A 21,265-nucleotide genomic window follows, 5' to 3' on the forward strand; every position below is an offset into this window, starting at 1 on the left:
GTCTCACTTTTATTCAACTTAGTTGGTTCTGTATTGAAATACTGTTGAGATAACTTGGGCTATTAAGATGACCAGGGCAGGGCCATGCCTATCTTTTCCACTGTGGTACTGTCAGGGCCTCAGACATTGGGGGTACATTCTTTGACCATGCCTCTGTAATAAGCCTTTTAAGTTACAAGAATTTTTTTTTTTTTTTTAAATAATTTTAAGGACTGGCAATAATCCAGGAACCATGCTCTAAATTTGTCCAAGGAGCTACCTCAGATATGCAGATGACACCCTTATGGCAGAAAGCGAAGAGGAACTAAAGAGCCTCTTGATGAAAGTGAAAGAGGAGAGGGAAAAAGTTGACTTAAAGCTCAATATTCAGAAAACTAAGATCATGGCATCCAGTCCCATCACTTCATGGCAAATAGATGGAGAAACAGTGGCAGACTTTATCTTTTGGGGCTCTAAAATCACTGCAGATGGTGACTGCAGCCATGAAATTAAAAGATGCTTACTCCTTGGAAGAAAAGTTATTACCAACCTAGACAGCATATTAAAAAGCAGAGACATTACTTTGCCAACAAAGGTTCATCTAGTCAAGGCTATGGTTTTTCCAGTAGTCACGTATGGATGTGAGAGTGGACCATAAAGCTGAGTGCCTAAGAACTGATGCTTTTGAACTATGGTGTTAGAGAAGACTCTTGAGAGTCCCTTGGACTGCAAGGAGAGCCAAGCAGTCCATCCTAAAGGAAATCAGTCCTGAATATTCATTGGAAGGACTGATATTGAAGCCAAAACTCCAATACTTTGGCCACCTGATGCGAAGAACTGACTCATTGGAAAAGACCCTGATGCTGGGAAGATTGAGAAAGGGACGAAAAAGGATGAGATGGTTGGATGACATCACCAAGTAAACTCCGGGATTTGATGATGGACAGGGAGGCCTGGTGTGCTGCAGTCCATGGCGTTGCAAAGAGTCAGACACAACCGAGCGACTGAACTGACATCAATGAAAGGCAGCTAACTTTCTCACAATGGAAGATGGTTAAGGAGAAAGTCATGAAAGTTTTATAGCAGCTTTTAGGTTGCTATAATAAAGTTCTCATCTTACCAGATTTTACTGTTCTGAATACTAATTATTTCAAGTTGTGTATTCAAATTTCACCTGCATAAGCAGTTTTACTTGTAGTACCTATTTTTAGTACAATAGTTTTTATTTCATTTTAGTATATGGATTACTAGTGACAAACATGATTCAAGATTGTTCAAATCTTTACAGAGAATTTTTGATATTGCCAATATGGTTTCTAAAAGATGAACTAGATGGGCTCAGAAGTTTGGTCAAGGCAACAAAAACATTAGTCATTTTCTTGACGCTACAGCTATTTAATGTAACGTGATTTAAATTATAATTGAAATTGGAAGTGCTAGTTGCTCGGTCGTATCCAACTCTTTGCAACCCCATAGACTGTAGCCACCAGGCTCCTGTCCATGGATTTCTTCAGGCAAGGTACTGGAGTGGGTTGCCACTTCCTTCTCCAAGGGATCTTCCCAACCCAGGGATGAAACCTGGGTGTCCTGCTTTGCACGCAGATGCTTTAAGGTCTGAGCTGCCAGGGAAGGGGAGAATTAATTTATACTTACATTCCTTTAAAAAGGATGTCTTGAGTTTTTGAAGACAGTAATAAGAATTAAAAACTTGGATAAAGTTCAGGTATGTGGAAGTTTTCAGCTTATCAGGAATATCTAATTCAAAGTTCACTAACACCAAATATCCCCACCCAATAGACTATTTTCCCAAATGCTGGGTTTAAGCTTCATCACAAATTAATATAAAACAGGCTGTATGTCTTTGACATTTAAATTCTAGGTAGTGATTGATTCATTTTAACTTTATGCTCCCAATGACTGATTTTAGATTTTTATCAAACTGCTTTAGAGAACTGAAAAGGTTGAGCACTTCTGCCCCAGACTTCACGTTTCTCCACGTCCCATCAAGGTAACTACACCTACATTTAAGAATCTGACTCACGCCTTTCTCTATACAGCTATGTTACTTGATTGTATCTTGAACTAGGACTAAATTCCTATATATAGCATGGCATTGTAGATAAGTCCAAGTCAGGACTCTCTTCTATATGGCTTATTATATCTGAAAAGTTCTTAAAGGCTCACCACTTCCACTCATCATCACAGTACTCAATTTCTCAGGAATGTTCAAATTATACAGCTAGAGAAGTTAGAATCATGTAAGAGTATGGCTTCTGCTTACTCTCCAGGATCACTCGCTTTGGGGCCAAGTCCGCTGCCAGCTGTCATTCAGGAGGTGCTGTGGAGACACCCACATAGTAAGGAACTGAATCCCTCCAACAGCCACGTGAGTCAGCCATCTCCAAAGTAGCTTCTCCAGGCCTGGATGATAGTACTGTAACCCGATGAGACCTTAAGCCAGAATCGTTCAACTAAGCTGCCCTTGGATTCCTGACTCAGAAACTGTGGGTGATGATGCATGTTCATTGTTTGAAGCCACATTTTTAAAGAAAAAAATGTGAATATAAGTTATCTCTAGTCGATGAACACTGCTAATTAAATCACAGCCTAAAGTGTCTAGTGTTTAACAATTGCATTCAAAATATAGCAGCATTAAGACAGCCCTTTGGATCTTACTGTTTTCTCTCATTGGGACTGAACTGCAGATACTGAATAGTGTTTCTATTAAGTTCCAAAAGGTCTGAATTAGGAGGCCTTGATTACATTTGGCCTGTTTTAATTAAAGTTAGATCTTAAAGAAACGTAAAAGTACATAAAACAGTATGGGGAACAGTAGGCAATGACTACATATAGCTGCTGATCTCAGAATTCAACACAATGCATTTACATTTCTTTGACATTTACCAGACATCACAGATTTCTACCAGAACATCACATAAGTTTATTTCAGATGTAACAGCAATGTTAAAATCAACAAGTTTAAATCTTAACCGCACCAAGTAAACTTAGCTATTTAAGTATTTTTAAAGTTATTCCCTCCAAAAAACTGAGGGAGCTTTTCTTTTCCACCCCACATTCCACGGTTTCCCAATAGTTAGTTCTATTTTTGGAGGACTCCGAATTGACAAGTAAACTGCTTTGGGGATATTTCAGAACTTCTTTCCCCAAATGAAAACTAATCTGGACAAATTATATATTGCATAGATTTCTCTGCAGATTCTTTTCCTTAGAACCTAAACGTAATTACCATATAATTTTACCTATTTGCCCCACAGAAAAAAACTATCTTCCCCCAAAAATACGATGGGTACATCTTGTGATCTTCTAGTTAATAGAATTATTTTACCTCAATGATAATTATCGTATTTCAAAATAACCAACTCAACATGGGACATTATTTCAGTCTTTACTGACTTCTAGGCACATGAAAGTGTACCTAGCTTCTACCTCCTCTACATCCTCCTCCATAAATGGATGGAATTATTTCATGTAAGTCTGATGTAGGACAATTCACGTTTTACAAACACAATTTAGGTTAAAGTCAGTGACTAGTGTGGAGAAAGAAACACTAAAATGATAGGGAGCCTACACACTCAATTCAAAATTTTAATATTTTTTCCTCCATAAATAATATGTACTTAATTGTCATGAGGCAGCTATTCGGTTTTCATTAACCACATTTAGGGATACATTCATAGGACTGATTAGATAGTCCAGGTGAAATGGTTATAGAAATAGAGGCAGTGTCATCTCACAAAACTCATTTATATATCAAAATCTATTTTGACATCTGAAGTTTACAAAAAGACTGAATTCTTCAAACTAATCTTGCCTTCTGTAACTCAAGCATTCTTCTCTTGGCAAGAGCAAGCTGAAGCTTATCCATGAAGGTAAAGGTGCTCAATGCTAAACTTTTCTTCTAAGCTTAGATTTGGACTGCTTAAGAAACTGATACCCAAGAAATCAGCAAGGTCTTTCTACATTTTTACTATCTTAAGATTAGAACTCTATGAACTCACTCATCAACTATCTTCCTTTCCTATATTATTCTTGGCACTCAACTAAGACGGTTGAAGTCTATTGTACCTTGCATTTTCACATTCTCAAATAAGAACTTAAGATTATAAGATGTGCATAAACATTGTGTAAAATAATTTTGTCATTCAATGTATTTGAAGAGATGAAACTTTTATGCCAGAATTCACACAAGAGGATAAATGTTATCAATCAACCTTCTTTTTAAAGTCAAATGACAGAAAATTCAAGCTCTGTGCATTGTTTTAAGTCTAATGAAAACATTTCTTAGGCCACTGGTATTGGCAATGTAGAAAATTTTAAATATTGGAGATGGAATTATGGAGGAAAGCCTGAAAATTTTAGAGGTCTTCTATTTTCTTACAGAAAGTTACTGACCAGTCAAAGCCACTCCCTAAGTGCCAGAAAATGATCTGGCATAAACCAGTCCTGTTGGTACAGGAGGTCACAGTGACATTCACGTTATTAACACTTCTAGACTTCTACTTTTCCCAAGAACAGAAGCAATGTATTTAACAATTCCCCCTCCCCCAAATCCTTAAACTCAGTATCACAGGCACAGAATGTAAGCAAATCTGGGATGTTCTCCAACAGATAAGCCATAGCACAGCTATGTTATTCTCAAAAATACTGTCTAAATATTCTTTCCTCTAAAATCAAATGCTCAGTGGCCACACTTCTAACAGTCTGCGTTAGCTGACATTAAATGCATTTATTGTGCCACAAATCCATCTAAGCTTCCGTTTAGGTATTTTTTTGTATATCCAGGAGACAATACCTACTTCAGGTTTATTTAAGGGCACTGACCTATAAAGGACAAACTCCATATTTAAGGTCTGACCAACTACTGTGTGTTTACTGAAGAAAAACAACAGGAAAAAAAGCAGATCACAACAAACCTCTTTAGGTCAGTTAAAGGCCATATCTCTAGCTGGGATATTAAAAAAAAAAATGAATCTCACCAGCCCATATGCTAAAAGATAATGCCACTAGTAACAATCAACAGCAGGAAAAACAAACCTGCTAAGCACCAGCCCACTCATTAGCAAAAAGCAGTTTAACTCACATACTGAGACCAAAGTCTAATACTACTGATTCAAACTGTCCCACCCACCTTCAGCCACCAGCAAGGAAGGAAGAAATAACTGCTTAACAGAACAAAATAAGCTTAGTATTTCTTACAAGGATAACAATGGCCCAACTCCTGAGATAATACTCAGAAGGACAAAAGGTGGAGTGAAGGCAATGTATAGGGATTAGTATCCCACAAAATCTTTAAAAACCCAAAGTACCACAAACACACTAAACTTGTCTAAGAGTTAGAGGACAAGATATTGCTGCTGCTTCTTTTTGTCCTTTGAAATATACAATATTTTGTAGGCTCTGCCCTTCAATGTGAAAGCAGGACATTTAAAAAAAAAAAGGAAATTGACACTCAAATTTTTGGGACCATATATATCTTAACTGTGAAACTAAACCGATCTATACCTTCTCCTTCCTACAATCAAACCACCTCACAAAAATAAGAAAACTAAAACAATCCAAACATGATTAATAAGTCCTTAAAAGTTTAAAACTTTTAGAGGAAAGGGAAGCAAGTTTTGAAAGGAGGAAAAGTAAGAACAAGGAAGGAGGAAAGTTTTAAAAGAAAGGGGGGGCGGGGAATCAATGGGCCTCTCTTTTATTTGGCGACAAGCAAGTGCAAGAAAGTTCATCTGTAATTTGTTCAGTTGTCTGTCTTTTGCACATCTGCGTTCTGGCCAGAAGGGACCTTGAGGTTTTTCTGCAACACGTGAGCATCTGCGGGCTCTATCCTCTTATAGTAGTTCTTCTTTGTCTCAATAATCTCAAAGCCAAACTTTCTGTAGAAGTCAATTGCAGACTCATTGCTGATCTGGACATGCCTGAGATGTAAAAGGGTATCAGGAAAAAGAAATGAAGATTTCATCAGCTTTTATGTATCCTCCACAGATAGCTTCAAATTGGTTGAAAACGAGAATAATCTTAATATCTGTATTATAAAAGAATCCATATTGGAAGCTATATCCAATATCCTATGATAAACCATAATGGAAAAGAATATTAAAAAGAATTTAAGTGTGTAACTGAGTCACTTTGCTGTCAGCAGAGGCTGGCACAATACTACTGTAAACCAACTAAGCTTCAATGAAAATACAAGAAGCCAAAGTTGCCATCTTCGCCTTACTCTTAAGATTCAAGTACAAATCAGCTAAGTACCCTCTGATTTTGATTATTAAATTCTACTAATAAAGAGCGTGTCACTGAAAGCCCTGAACAAAACTCAAAATGACAAGATAAAAGTAATATTTATGTTATTCATTTCTTAAATTCTGAAGACTTAATCTGGGCTTTACATCTGTGACTTAGGAACTCCCACCCCAAAGTAATAAAGCAAAGCAAGAATGTTTTATCAAAGGTTCCTTATCTATTATTAAAACAAAACAAACTTCAGAACTATTGTTAATACTTCCATGGTATTTCCAAAAGACAGTAAGTGACCAGATTTAAATTTTTCTAGTAAAGATTTCTATTGCCAATTTATTAAATTCTTTAGATACGATCATTAAGTATGACTTTACTTACAGATAGATGTTGTCAAAAGTGCCATCTTTTTCACAGATGTTTAAGACATGATTTAACATTTTAGTTCCTATTAATGAGACAAACAACAAATAAGTAATCTCATAAAAATCAATCTTTAAATTAAACATCTTTTTGAGTCCTAAAGGAATTTGAGGTAAACATCAGGCAGTCTGATTTTCCAAAATTTTGTTCTCTCTACACTACCTACTATGTTTAAAACTTCTAGCAGAAAAGCAATCTTACACCCTTCCAGTAAGAAGGAAAACAGAAAAAGGAAAAGGGGTATTAGTAACAAATCTATACAGGGCTTGCAACTGAATTATGTTAATAAGCGTCTTTGAAGAAGAATACAAAAATTAGAAGTAATTGTTACCAATTCCTAGCCTTCGGTATGGTGCCAGACAGCCTAGTGTCATGATGTAAAGTCGCTTCTGATTCTGTGAATGATCCACCCTACAGCACACTGCACCCACTGCGATATCATTGAAGTAGGCTGCCACAGAAAACAGAGACACAAGATTTAGCAGACACAGTAACATATTTTACTGAATCTTCCCTTCCCTTAGATAGCAGTTAAATTGCTATCAGAATTAATTACATTTTATCAGCTACTCTTAAATATCAATAGCCTCAAAAATATCCTAAACCTTCTTAAGAATTTAAGACCCCTTTTGAGTAAAGCTAAATATTGGAAACACAGACACAGCCTAAACAAGAAAAAATATTTAGCATTTCCTTCTAAAATTCAAGTATTTATCTTGATTCGCCTCAGAACCTGGACTGCCCCCACTTCCTCACTTGTAAAACAATGAGATTAAATTAGTTATCTCTTTTCTTTGCTCTAATTAAAACCAAGGTGTCAAGAACATGAACAAACAAATGAAAAGAAGAAGAAAAAGCATATCCTACCAAGTTTTGCTAGTTCGCCAACCTCCAACACATCCTTGTAGAACTTGTCATTGTAGCTGACTGGAAAGATGACCTGGTTTAATCTCTTCAGCTGTTTAATATTGTGTGGTGTCACATCTCCCAGCTCGATCCGGCTACTGGAACAAACCAAAATGTACTCAATAAAATATAATAAGCTTCGTTGGTTATGATGGACATAAAATTAAATTAAATTAAAAGGGTACCAAGTCTTTTTAACATGACTGACAAATTCGACCCTTTCATAGCAACCTCATATACCTATGAACATCACCATTTATAAGTAGATTTTGCCTGTCATTCCATCCAGATTACAACTCCTAGCTTTCATACAATTGTGTATACATTTAGAGACAAATGCAATACACAACAATTACTAAGAAGGCCGGAATAATAATCTACATAAACGCCAACATTTTCAGAGAAATTTAAAGATACTTATGACTGATCAACAAAGATTTATGATACCAAATTGGCAAAGGGGTAGCAAGATTTTTATATTCTGCTGGCAGGGATGTTAGCACGTAGATAGATATTGTGTCTCCCACAATATCTCTGGAAGACAATCTAGCACTATGTATTGAGAAGCCTAAAAAGAACACCTTCATCAAAGCAACCCCACTGTAGGAATTTACTCTAAGAAAATAATCAAAACATGCAAAAATCATGGGTATTCTATTCACTTGACACAGGGACCACAGACGGGGTGGTAATCAAATGCAGATTACAGGAACCACCCACTTCCACCATGAGCCTCACCCCTGCCCCATCCCCACCAACTCCCACCACACACAGACACGTTCAGAAGCAGAATCTCTGGAAATGCAACACGGGAATCTACATTTTGAAAGCAAAACAAAACCAACCAACCAAAACAAACCCCAGCCTGAAAACTACTTATCCAAAACACAAAACACACAAAAAACCTTACTTATCAAAAACAGTAGCACTGCTAAGAAACTATACTTAACTAAAACAACTGGTTTCATGGGAAAAAGACTAAAAGTTTTGGGACTCACAGTAATAAAGTTGTTTTGCCTATAATGAAAGTGAAAGTCACTCAATCTTGTCCAACTCTTTGAGACCCCCATGGACTACACAGTCCATGGAATTCTCCAGGCCAGAATACTGGAGTGTGTAGCCATTCCATTCTCCAGGGGATTTTCCCAACCCAGGGATCGAACCCAGGTCTCCCACATGGCAGGCAGATTCTTTACCAGCTGAGCCACAAGGGAAGCCCAAGAATACTGGAGTGGGTAGCCTATCCCTTCTCCAGTGGATCTTCTTGAGACAGGAATTGAACTGGAGTCTGGTCTCCTACAGTGCAGGCGAATTTTTTGCCAACTCAATTATCAGAGAAGCACAACCTGTCAACAAATGAAATTTTTAGGAGCTCAAGTCAATCTCAGCACCACAAGCTAAACATTGATCAACAGTGACAAGACAAACCTAAAATCTTAATAGTAGGTGGTAAAAAGATTTACAGAAAACAATGTCAAATCAAACATTGAATTCAAAAATAAACAAAACAATCCTGGACCAACCAAACTAGAAAATGATGGAGGTCTACTGCTAGGTGCTAGTTCCAGATCACAGTGACATTAGTCAATAGTAGGAAAATGCAAACAGTGCACCTTAATTAATCATTTACATCATATGCAAAGAGGTTTTGAAAACTCTGTTGGAGAAATGACTAAATAAAAAGGTTAACCATTGCACTTTTATAATGACTTAAAAAAAGGAAAAGAAAAAAATCTGAGTGTCCACCGTTAAGAGGACTGGTTAATTAAATACCGCATGATACATTTATACTACTAGCACAGAAAAATACTGATATATTATTTTCTGGGGGGGAATATATGTATGTGTGTATCTTTTCCCAACTTTTGTTAACATATACAAACATGTTTGTGCTGAGAATTGTAGATAATTTTGATAATAATATTCTCTGAAATATTATAACAAAAAGAACCTGATTACAGACCATTATGCTCATTTGGAACATTAGTCTTTCTAACTCAATTATTTCATTTTTATGGTACCGATTTTTATTGTTCACTATGACTGACCACACTTGTATATCTGGCAGGTGTTAAAATGTAAGCACACTGAATTTCTTAGCAACCACACAAAATTTTAAGATGCAGACATTCCAGTAAAAAACACAGTCTACTCTTTTAAGGATTCCTTTCATTTAGTTAATTAACACATCAACTTTTTATTTTGGTGAGAAAATTTAAGTTCTACTGTTGCTTAAAATTCTCCAAGCCAGGCTTCAGCAATATGTGAACCGTGAACTTCCTGATGTGCAAGCTGGTTTTAGAAAAGGCAGAGGAACCAGAGATCAAATTGCCAACATCCGCTGGATCATGGAAAAAGCAAGAGAGTTCCAGAAAAACATCTATTTCTGCTGTATTGACTATGCCAAAGCCTTTGACTGTGTGGATCACAAGAAACTGTGGGAAATTCTTCAAGAGATGGGAATACCACACCACCTGATCTGCCTCTTGAGAAATCTGTATGCAGGTCAGGAAGCAACAATTAGAACTGGACATGGAACAACAGACTGGTTCCAAATAGGAAAAGGAGTTCGTCAAGGCTGTATATTGTCACCCTGCTTATTTAACTTACATGCAGAGTACATCATGAGAAACGCTGGACTGGAAGAAACACAAGCTGGAATCAAGACTGCCAGGAGAAATATCAATAACCTCAGATATGCAGATGACACCACCCTTATGGCAGAAAGTGAAGAGGAACTAAAAAGCCTCTTGATGAAAGTGAAAGTGGAGAGTGAAAAAGTTGGCTTAAAGCTCAACATTCAGAAAACGAAGATCATGGCATCCGGTCCCACCACTTCATGGGAAATAGATGGGGAAACAGTGGAAACAGTGTCAGACTTTATTTTTCTGGGCTCCAAAATCACTACAGATGGTGACTGCAGCCATGAAATTGAAAGACGCTTACTCCTTGGAAGGAAAGTTATGACCCACCTAGATAGCATATTCAAAAGCAGAGACATTACTTTGCCAACAAAGGTCCGTCTAGTAAAGGCTATGGTTTTTCCTGTGGTCATGTATGGATGTGAGAGTTGGACTGTGAAGAAGGCTGAGCGCCGAAGAATTGATGCTTTTGAACTGTGGTGTTGGAGAAGACTCTGGAGAGTCCCTTGGACTGCAAGGAGATCCAACCAGTCCATTCTGAAGGAGATCAGCTCTGTGATTTCTTTGGAAGGACTGATGCTGAAGCTGAAACTCCAGTACTTTGGGTACCTCATGCCAAGAGTTGACTCACTGGAAAAGACTCTGATGCTGGGAGGGATTGGGGGCAAGAGGAGAAGGGGAAGAGAGAGAATGAGATGGCTGGATGGCATCACCGACTCGATGGACTTGAGTCTCAGTGAACTCCGGGAGTTGGTGATGGACAGGGAGGCCTGGCATGCTGCAATTCATGGGGTCGCAAAGAGTCGGACACGACTGAGCGACTGATCTGATCTGATCTGATAGTGTTATCAACTATATTTTAGATTCTCTGAGGTTATTCACCTTATAGCTGAAAGTTTGTACCCATTCACCAACCTGGCAATCACTTTCCTACAGTTTGTATCAGCATGACACTTTTCTTTTTTAAAGAGTCCACGTACAAGTGATACTATCCAGTATTTGGCTTTATCTGGCTTATTTCACTTAGCCAAATATTACTCTGCAGTACTGTACTACAGACTGAGTGCAGTAATTTATTTTAAATATAAGACAGGTTATATTGATTACATTTAGAACACACTAAAAACAACTCCAGGGAAATTTCCTGGTGGTCCAATGGTTAAGGCGCCACAGTTTCATTGCAGGGGGCACAGGTCTGATCCCTGGCTGGGGAACTAACATCCTGCATGCTGTGCAGAACAGCAAAAAGAAAAATCTCCATTGCTCTTAAAAGCCAGTCTCTGTATTTTACGTGATTGCAAATTCACATTATGAACTCTAATAGTAGACAACAATGAAGGAAAACTTCAGAATCCATGAAGTCAAGCTTCTAGATAACAACTTTAAAGAACTTGAGTTTTTAGAGTTTAAGAATTTCTAGGTAATTACCATGCAGATGGTGACTGCGGCCATGAATTTAAAAGACACTTACTCCTTGGAAGAAAAACTATGATAAACTTAGACAGTGTATTAAAAAGTAGGGACATTATTTTACCAACAAAGGTCCATATAGTCAAAGCTATAGTTTTTCCAGTAGTCATATATGGATGTGAGACTTGGACTATAAAGAGAGATGAGCACCGAAGAACTGATGCTTTTAAAACTGTGGGGTTGGAGAAGACTCTTGAGAGTCCGTTGGACAGCAAGATCAACCCAGTCTATCCTAAAGGAAATCAGTCCTGAAAATTCATTGGAAGGACTGATGCTGAAGCTCCAATACTTTGGCCACCTGCTGGGAAGAACTGACTCATTAGAAAAGACCCCGATGCTGGGAAAGACTGAAGACAAGAGAAGGGGACAACAGAGGATGAGATGGTTGGATGGCATTACTGACTTGATGGACATGAGTTTGAGCAAGCTCCAGGAGATGGTGACAGACAGGGAAGCCTGGTGTGCTGCAGTCCGTGCGGTTGCAAAGGGCTGGACATGACTGAGCGACTGAACTGAATTGAACCATGCTTCATGATTATAAATAAATTTTTTAAAAGATAATAACCAGGTACTGTGTGATTTCATACAGAAGAAAAAGGTGGGTGTGGTGCAGTGTGATAGACTGAAACTAATAAAAGGTAACTACTAAAAAAGTTTCCATCAGGGTGGGCAGTCATGACTGAACATAGAACTTTCCTTAGTGGTCCAGTGGTGAAGAATCCACCCGCCAATGCAGGGGGCACAGGTTCAATCCCTGGTCCCAGAAGATTCCACATGCCCTGGGGCAACTAAGCCTGGTGCCACAACTCTGAGCCCATGTGCCATGAAGCCCATGCTCTCCAACAAGAGAAGCCACTGCACTGCAACTAGATAAGCCCTGGTTCAGTCCAACTAGAAAAAGCCCCTATGCAGCAATAAAGACTCAGTGCAGTAAAGAAATAAACCTTTAAAAAAAGAATAATATAGAATACAATTTAACTTATATGCAGAGTACATCATGACAAACGCTGGGCTGGAGGAAGCACGAGCTAGAATCAAGAATGCCAGGAGAAATATCAATAACCTCATATATGCAGATAACACCATGCTTATGGCAGAAAGTGAAGAACTAAAGAGCCTTTTGACGAAAGTGAAAGAGGAGAGTGAAAAATTGGCTTAAAGCTGAACATTCAGAAAACTAAGATCATGGCATCTGGTCCCATCACTTCATGGCAAATAGATGGGGAAACAGTGGAAAGAGTGGCTGACTTTATTTTTCTGGGCTCCAAAATCACTGCAGATTGTGACTGCAGCCATGAAATTAAAACACACTTAATTCCTTGGAAGGAAAGTTATGACCAACCTAGACAGAATATTAAAAAGCAACAAAGGTCCGTCTAGTCAAAGCTTTGGTTTTTCCAGTGGTCATGTATGGATGTGAGAGTTGGACTATAAAGACAGCTGAGCACCGAAGAATTAATGCTTTTGAACTGTGGTGTTGGAGAAGACTCTTGAGAGTCCCCTGGACTGCAAGGAGATCCAATCAGTCCATCCTAAAGGAGATCAGTCCTGGGTATTCATTGGAGGGACTGATGCTGAAGCTGAAACTCCAATACTGTGGCCACTTGATGCGAAGAGCGGACTCATTGGAAAAGACCCTGATGCTGGGAAAGATTGAGGGCAGGAGGAGAAGGGGACGACAGGATGAGATGGTTGGATGGCATCACTGAGTCAATGGACATGGATGTGGGTGGACTCCGGGAGTTGGTGATGGACAGGGAGGCCAGGTGTGCTACAGTTCATGGAGTCGCAGAGTCAGACACGACTGAGCGACTGAACTGAATCATTAGGGAATACACACCTTAATCTTTCCCTGCCTAATTTAAATCCAGCACCACAGAAATGAGTTAGGTGTATAGTCTTCCAATATTCCTCTCTGCACATACACACTAACAAATGTTTAAGAAAGAAATTAATCAAGTTTGATTTTTTAAATTGAAGTATAGTTGATTTACCATGTTGTACCAATATCTGCTGTACAATAAAGTGACTCACACATATACATTCTTTTTTAAATATTCTTTTCCATTATGTTTATCCAAGGAGATAGGATATAGTTACATGTGCTATACAATAGGACTGTGTTGTTTATAATCAATTCTTATCATTACCAGACTGTCAGCATATGGGAGAAACAGAATCGCAAAATGTCTATTAAATGTAATTTTGTCAGCAAAATTCACCTTCAAATACAATTTAACTCTGTTGAACATGATATTCTGATTGAAATGGAACACTTCTGTAATCCTGATCAACTAGTTCCAAATTATTCCAAGATGTAGATATTCTAAATATATCATAGTAGTATCAACTTATAAATTAAGTAAAGAATGTGTAGTATCAATGGCATAAACAGACAGAGCTATGTAGAAATGTCAAGTAATTAGAACACTATTTGGCTGTAAACAACCAAAAAAGCTTTTAAAAGTCTGAAAAAATAAGATCCAAAAATTAGTAGCTTTAAAAATTTTTTGCAATCGAAGAAAAATAGAGCTTTTAAGAATTCCATCTGTGAATCTAAAATTTTCTACAGTTCTTAAGAATGTAGTAAGTTATCTATTAAAACATAAATCAGGTCCATTTCAGTAAATATTTCAGCATCTATGTGCTAACACCTGGAATGCAAAGGAGTTTACATCTAGTAGAAAATACGGGTATGTAAAAACAGTGTGATAGTAATAGCAAACACATCAGATCAGTTTTGTTCAGGTGCATCCGACGCTTTGCCACTCCATGGACAGCAGCATGCCAGGAATCCCTGTCCATCACCAACTCCTGGAGCTTGCTCAAACTCAGGTCCACTGAGTTGGTGATACCATCCAACCATCTTATCCTCTGTCATCCCCTTCTCCCCCTGCCTTCAATCTTTCCCAGCATCAGGGTCTTTTCTAATGAGTCAATTTTCCCCATCAGGTGCATATGTATATAAAATATAAAATACTAGAATGGAAGTGATCTTGGGAAAGGTAATGGAGGATGACCATAAGTTTGTTTTGTGGGAGGGCAAGAACTGCAAAATATATCCATGTACAAGGGCAAACGAGAAGCCCCAGCAAGACAGTAGAAGGGGGGGGAATCGCATTTACAATCAAATCCCATACCCGCCAGAGACACTCGGAGGGCTTAAGCAAAACCTTGTGTATGCGCACCAGGAGACTCCACAGAGACTGAGAAAGACCTGCCTTTGAGGGTTTGAGTGTCTTCTGTGGAGGTACGGGTCAGCAGTGGCCTGCTGCAGGGGCAGGGGCTCTGGGTGCAGCAGACCTGGGTATGGCATAAGCCCTCTTGAAGGAGGTCATCATTCACCCCACTATAGAGCCGCTAGAACTTAACACCAGACTGGGGAAACACAGTCTTGGAGGGCACAAACAGAACCTTGTGTGCACCAGGACCCAGGAGAAATGAGCAGTGATCCCACAAGAGACTGACCCAGACTTGCCAGTCAGTGTCCGCTAGTCTCCAGCGGAGGCCTGGGTTGGTGGTGGCCTGCTGCAGGGTGAGGGGCACTGAGTGTGGCAGTGCCAGCAGGTCACCATTATCCACATTACCTCCATCATAGTTTGGCCTCAGGTCAAACAACAAGGAGGGAATATAGGCCCTCCCAACAACAGAAAATTGGACTGAAGATTTACTGGGAATGGCTCTGCCCATCAGAACAAGACCCAGTAACCCTCTCAGTCTGTCTCTCCCATCAGGAAGCTTCCACTAGCCTCTTATCTTTATCCATCAGACCTCAGACAGACTGAAAACCACAATCACAGAAAACCAATCTGATGACATGGACCACAGCCTTGTCTAACTCAATTAAACTCTGAGCCATGCCCTGTAGGGCCACCCAAGACAGACGTGTCATGGTGGAGAGTTCTGACAAAAAGTGGTCCACTGGAGAAGGGAATGGCAAAACCATTTCAGTAATCTTGCCCTGAGAACCCCATGAACAGTATGAAAAGGCAAAAAGATAGGATACTGAAACATAAACTCCCCAGGTCAGTAGGTGCCCAATATGCTACTGGAGAAGAGTGGAGAAATAATTCCAGAAAGAATGAAGAGATGGAGCCAAAGCAAAAACAACACCCAGCTGTGGATGGTAATGGAAATCAAATCCGATGCTGTAAAGAGCAAAACCAGAAATGTAAGGTCCATGAATCAAGGCAAACTGGAAGTGGTCAAACAGAAGATGGCAAGAGTGAACATACACATTTTAGGAATCTGTGAACTAAAATGGACTGGAATGGGTGAATTTAACTCAGATGACCACTATATCTACTACTATGGGCAAGAATCCCTTAGAAGAAATGGAGTAGCCATCACAGTCAACAAGAGAGTCTCAAAAGCAGTACTTATGCAATCTCAAAAACGACAGAATAAAAAAAAAAAAAGACAGAATAATATCTGTTCATTTCCAAGGCAAACAATTTGACATCACAGTAATCCAAGTCTGTGACCCAACCAGTAATGTTGAAGAAGCTGAACGGTTCTGTGAAGACCTATAACACCTTCTAGAACTAATATCCAAAAAAGATGTCCTTTTCATCATAGAGGACTGGAATGCAAAAACAAGGGAGTCAAGAAATACCCTGAGTAACAGGCAAATTTGGCCTTGGAGTACAGAATGAAACAGGCCAAAGGCTAACAGAGTTTTGCCAAGAGAATGTGCTGGTCATAGCAAACACGCTCTTCCAACAACACAAGAGAAGACTCTACACATGGGCATCACCAGATGATCAATACTGAAATCAGACTGATTACACTCTTTGCAGCCAAAGATGGAGAAGCTCTATACAGTCAGCAAAAACAAGACTGGGAGCTGACTGTGGCTCAGAGCATGAACTCCTTATTGCCAAATTCAGACTTAAATTGAAGAAGTAGGGGAAAGCGCTAGACCACTCAGGTATGACCTAACTGAAATCTCTTAGGATTATACAGTGGAAGTGACAAATAGATTCAAGGGATTAGATCTGTTAGACAGAGTGCCTGATGAACTATGGACAGAGCTTTGTGACACTGTATAGGAGGCAGGGATAAAGAGCATCCCCAAGAAAAAGAAATGCAAAAAGGCAAAATGGATGTCTGAGGAGGCCTTACAAATAGCTGTGAAAAGAAGAGAAGCAAAAGGCAAAGGAGAAAAGGAAAGATATACCCATTTGAATGCAGAGTTCCAAAGAAGAGCAAGGAGAGATAAGAAAGCCTCCCTCAGTAATCAATGCAAAAAAATAGCGGAAAACAACAGAATAGGAAACAAGAATGGGAAAGACTAGAGATCTCTTCAAGAAAATTAGAAACACCAAGGGAACATTTCATGCAAAGATGGGAAAAATAAACGACATAAATGGTATGGACCTAACAGAAGCAAAGACATTAAGAAGACGTGGCAAGAATACACAGAGGAACTATACAGAAAAGATCTTCATGACCTAGAGAACCACAATGGTGTGATCACTCATCTAGAGCCAGACATCCTGGAATGCAAAGTCAAGTGGGCCTTAGGAAGCATCACTATGAGCAAAGCTAGTGGAGGTGATGGAATTCCAGTTGAGCTATCTCAAATCCTGAAAGATGATGCTGTGAAAGTGCTGCACTCAGTACATCAGCAAATTTGGGAAACTCAGCAGTGGCCACGGAGAACGCAACGGCACCCCACTCCAGTACTCTTGCATGGAAAATACCATGGACGGAGGAGCCTGGTAGGCTGCAGTCCATGGGGTCGCTAAGAGTCGGACACGACTGAGCGACTTCACTTTCCATTTCACTTTCATGCATTGGAGAAGGAAATGGCAACCCACTCCAGTATTCTTGCCTGGAGAATCCCAGGGACAGAGGAGCCTAGTGGGCTGCAGTCCATGGGGTCGCTAAGAGTCGGACACAACTGAGCGACTTCACTTTCCATTTCAATTTCATGCATTGGAGAAGGCAATGGCACCCCACTCCAGTACTCTTGCCTGGGAAATCCCATGGATGGAGGAGCCTTGAAGGCTGCAGTCCATGGGGTCGCTGAGGGTTGGACACAACTGAGCGACTTCACTTTCACTTTCAGCAGTGGCCACAAGACTGAAAAAGGTCAAGTTTCATTCCAGTCCCAAAGAAAGGCAATGCCAAAGAATGTTTAAACTACCACACAATTGCACTCATCTCACATGCTAGCAGAGTAATGCTCAAAATTCTCCAAGCCAGGCTTCAACAGTACGTGAACTATGAACTTCCAGATGTTCAAGCTGGATTTAGAAAAGGCAGAGGAACCAGGGATTAAATTGCCAACACCCACTGGATCACAGAAAAAGCAGGTGAGTTCCAGAGAAACACCTACTTCTGCTTTGTTGACTATGCCAAAGCCTTTGACTGTGTGGATCACAATAGACTGTGGAAAATTCTGAAAGAGATGGGAATACCAGATGTCCTGACCTGCCTCCTGAGAAATCTGTATGCAGGTCAAGAAGCAATAGTTAGAACTGGACATGGAACAGACTGGTTCCAAACCAGGAAAAGAGTACGTCAAGGCTGTATATTGTCACCCTGCTTATTTAACTTATATGCAGAGTACATCATGAGAAACGCTGGGCTGGATGAAGCAAAAGCTGGAATCAAGATTGCTGGGAGAAATACCAATAACCTCAGATATGCAGATGATACCACCCTTATGGCAGAAGCATAGAAGAACTAAACAGCCTCTTGATGAAAGTGAAAGAGGAGAGCGGAAAAGTTGGCTTAAAACTCAACATTAAAAAAACTAAGATCATGGCATCCAGGCCCATCACTTCATGGCAAATAGATGGGGAAACAATGCAAACAGTAAGAGACTTTATTTTTCTGGGCTCCAAAATCACTGCAGATGGTGACTACAGGCATGATATTAAAAGACGCTTACTCCTTAGAAGAAAAGTTATGACCAACCTAGATGGCATATTAAAAAGCAGAGACCTTATTTTGCCAACAAAGGTCTGTCTAGTCAAGGCTATGGTTTTTCCAGTAGTCATGTACGGATGTGAGAGTTGGACTATAAGGAAAGCTGGGCATCAAAGAATTGATGCTTTTGAACCGTGGTCGTGAAGATACACTTGAAAGTCCCTTAGACATCAAGATCTAACCAATCCAATCTAAAGAAAATCAGTCCTGAATATTCATTGCAAGGACTAATGCTGAAGCTCCAATACTTTGGCCACCTGACGTAAAGAACTGACTCATTTGAAAAGACCCTGGTGCTGGGAAAGGTTGAAGGCGGAGGAGAAAGGGATGACAGAGGATGAGATGGCTGGATGGTATCACCGACTTGATGGACATAACTTTAAGCAAGCTACGGGAGTTGGTGATGGACAGGGAAGCCTGGCGTGCTGCAGTCCCCGGGGTCACAAAGAATCAGACATGACTGAGTGACCAAACTGAAGGAGACAGTAGAACATCAACAAAGAGAAATCATGTATTCCCCAAACCCCACACAGTTTGCTATAGTAAAACAAAGTATGCTTTTATGTAATAAACATGGAAGCTGGGGTTGAAGAGGAAGCAGAACCAATTTTATAAGGGCTTTGCACATCGAGTCCGTATTCCTCGTGTTCTCTACCTACCTTTTCTTGGTGACTTCAATCCATATATAGTCCTATGAATTTAATGCTGCCAACCCAATTTCTGTCTCTTCCTAGAACTCACTCCTATATGCAAAAGCATCTCTAGCAGACACTTCAAATTAAACATATCCAAAAATAAATATCTGATCTTACCCAGGAAATCTGCTTCACCTGCAATTTGCCCTCAGTTGGTGGCCTTTCCATCCTTGGCTGAAAGTTATTTTGTCACCCCCATTTAAGTCAGTTTAAATGATATACCAGTAAGTCTTACCCTGACACAGCCTTGTCCACCCTTACAGTATCTTTGATAGGTTTTCTTATCTTGACTGGCATCAAAGACAGTTTGGAAGTGTTTCACTTCTTCTTGCTCTATTTTCAAGTTATGTTATTAAGAGCACTTAATTTGGGACTGTTATGAGTTGGTGAATCAATAATCCTTTTATCATTTTCAAATGCCCACCTTTTTGATGTAATATTGCTCGTCTTACAGTCTACTTCGCTTATCAATAGAGAAACACTGCCTTCTTGTAATCAATGTTGCATAGTGTATTTTCTACCACTCTTTGAACTTCTGTGTTCCTTATCTTCTTGTGAACAGCATATGCCTAAGTCTTGTTCCTTTAATCTGATAATGAGAGCATTCAGTCTGTTCAGATTTAATATAAGTATTGTTGTAGTCTATTCAAGTCTATCAGTTTGCAGTTTCCTAATCTATATAAACTATTAGTTGTTCCCTTATTTTTCCAGGCTTTTTGAGGATAAATTTGCTTAGGGAAAAAAAAAATTCCTTAGATTAAAAAAAAAAAAGTTCACATAAAAATTTTTTTAATTCTATTTTTTTTTCCTTTGGTTACATCGCACAGTTTACAGGATCTTAGTTCCCCAACCAGAGATTGAACCTGAGCCCAAAGGAGTGAAAGCACCAAGCTCTAACCACTAGGGTGCCAAGCAATTCCCTATAGAAAATTAACTTTAGGCATATGGTTCTGAGCTTTGAAAAATATGTAGTCACCAAACTACCACTCGATCATCAAGAAACAATGATTCTATCACCCCAAAAGTCTCCCACATGATCTTTTGCAGTTTCACTCTACCACCACTCCCAGGAAGCCATTTATGTTTTGTTCCCCATAGTTTTGCCTGAGTCATCACATAAACGGAATCACAATACACAGTCATTTGCATGGCTTCTTTCACTCAGCATAATGCCTTTGAGATTCACCACACTATTATCATCAACAGTTCATTCCTATACAGGTGGAGTACAAGTTTATACTTTTATTGAAGAGCATTTGGGTGTTTCTAGTTTTGGGAGATTATAAAGTTGCTACAATTTCTGTACAGATTCTTGTGTGAATATAAGTTTTTCTTTCTCCTAAATATGTAGGAGTAGGGGTGCTGGCTTATTAGCTAAGTATACAAGAGTTCTGCATTTAAATTAGCATTTGGCACTATGAACCTTTAAAATTTATCCCTAATAGATTGGTAGTGACATTTCATTGTGGTTCTAATTTGCATATCCCTAAATAATGGTGAACATCTTTTCGTGTACTTCTTTGCCACTGATGTATCTTCTACGGTAAAGGAGATGTTGCGATCTATTACTCAAAAAACTGGGTTTGAAATGTTGAGATTTAAGTTACTATGAATACAGGTCCTTTGCAAGTTATGTGTGTTGCAGAAGATTTATCTCAGCTGTGGCTTTTTTCATTTTCTTAGCAGTGTTTTTTACACAGCAGAAGGTATACATTTTGAAGAAATTCTGTGGATCATACTTTTCAGGGTCATATCTAACAAATCTTTGTCTGACCCAAGGTCATTTAGATTTTTGTTTTCTTCAAGAAGTTTTATTACATTTAGGTGTATGAACCCAATCCCTGTACATTGTTCTTGTTTTTCTCTTTAACAGCCTTCTTGAAGTATGATTTACATAGTATAAAATTCACCTACTTTAAGTGTACAATTCAAGGGTTTTAATTTTTAATAATA

General features: G+C 39.1%; 1 protein-coding gene across 2 annotated transcripts in view; it reads right to left on the reverse strand.

Annotated features, from left to right (window-relative positions):
• Nucleotides 1–2,738: 2,738 nt before the first annotated feature.
• The window catches only part of NAA50 (N-alpha-acetyltransferase 50, NatE catalytic subunit), a 32,359-nt gene continuing 13,832 nt past the window's right edge, over nt 2,739–21,265 (reverse strand). The window contains exons 2-5 of one of the 2 annotated variants that reach the window (XM_005201310.5): nt 7,528–7,661; nt 6,992–7,111; nt 6,619–6,685; nt 2,739–5,918 (exon numbers count right to left, since the gene is read on the reverse strand). In XM_005201310.5, the coding sequence (XP_005201367.1) occupies nt 5,741–5,918; nt 6,619–6,685; nt 6,992–7,111; nt 7,528–7,661 (499 nt within the window). In that variant the 3' untranslated portion in view covers nt 2,739–5,740. 2 annotated transcript variants of the gene reach the window in all.

The sequence above is a fragment of the Bos taurus genome, chromosome 1 (genome assembly GCF_002263795.3).
Source record: "Bos taurus isolate L1 Dominette 01449 registration number 42190680 breed Hereford chromosome 1, ARS-UCD2.0, whole genome shotgun sequence".
NCBI classification, from domain to species: Eukaryota; Metazoa; Chordata; class Mammalia; order Artiodactyla; family Bovidae; genus Bos; species Bos taurus.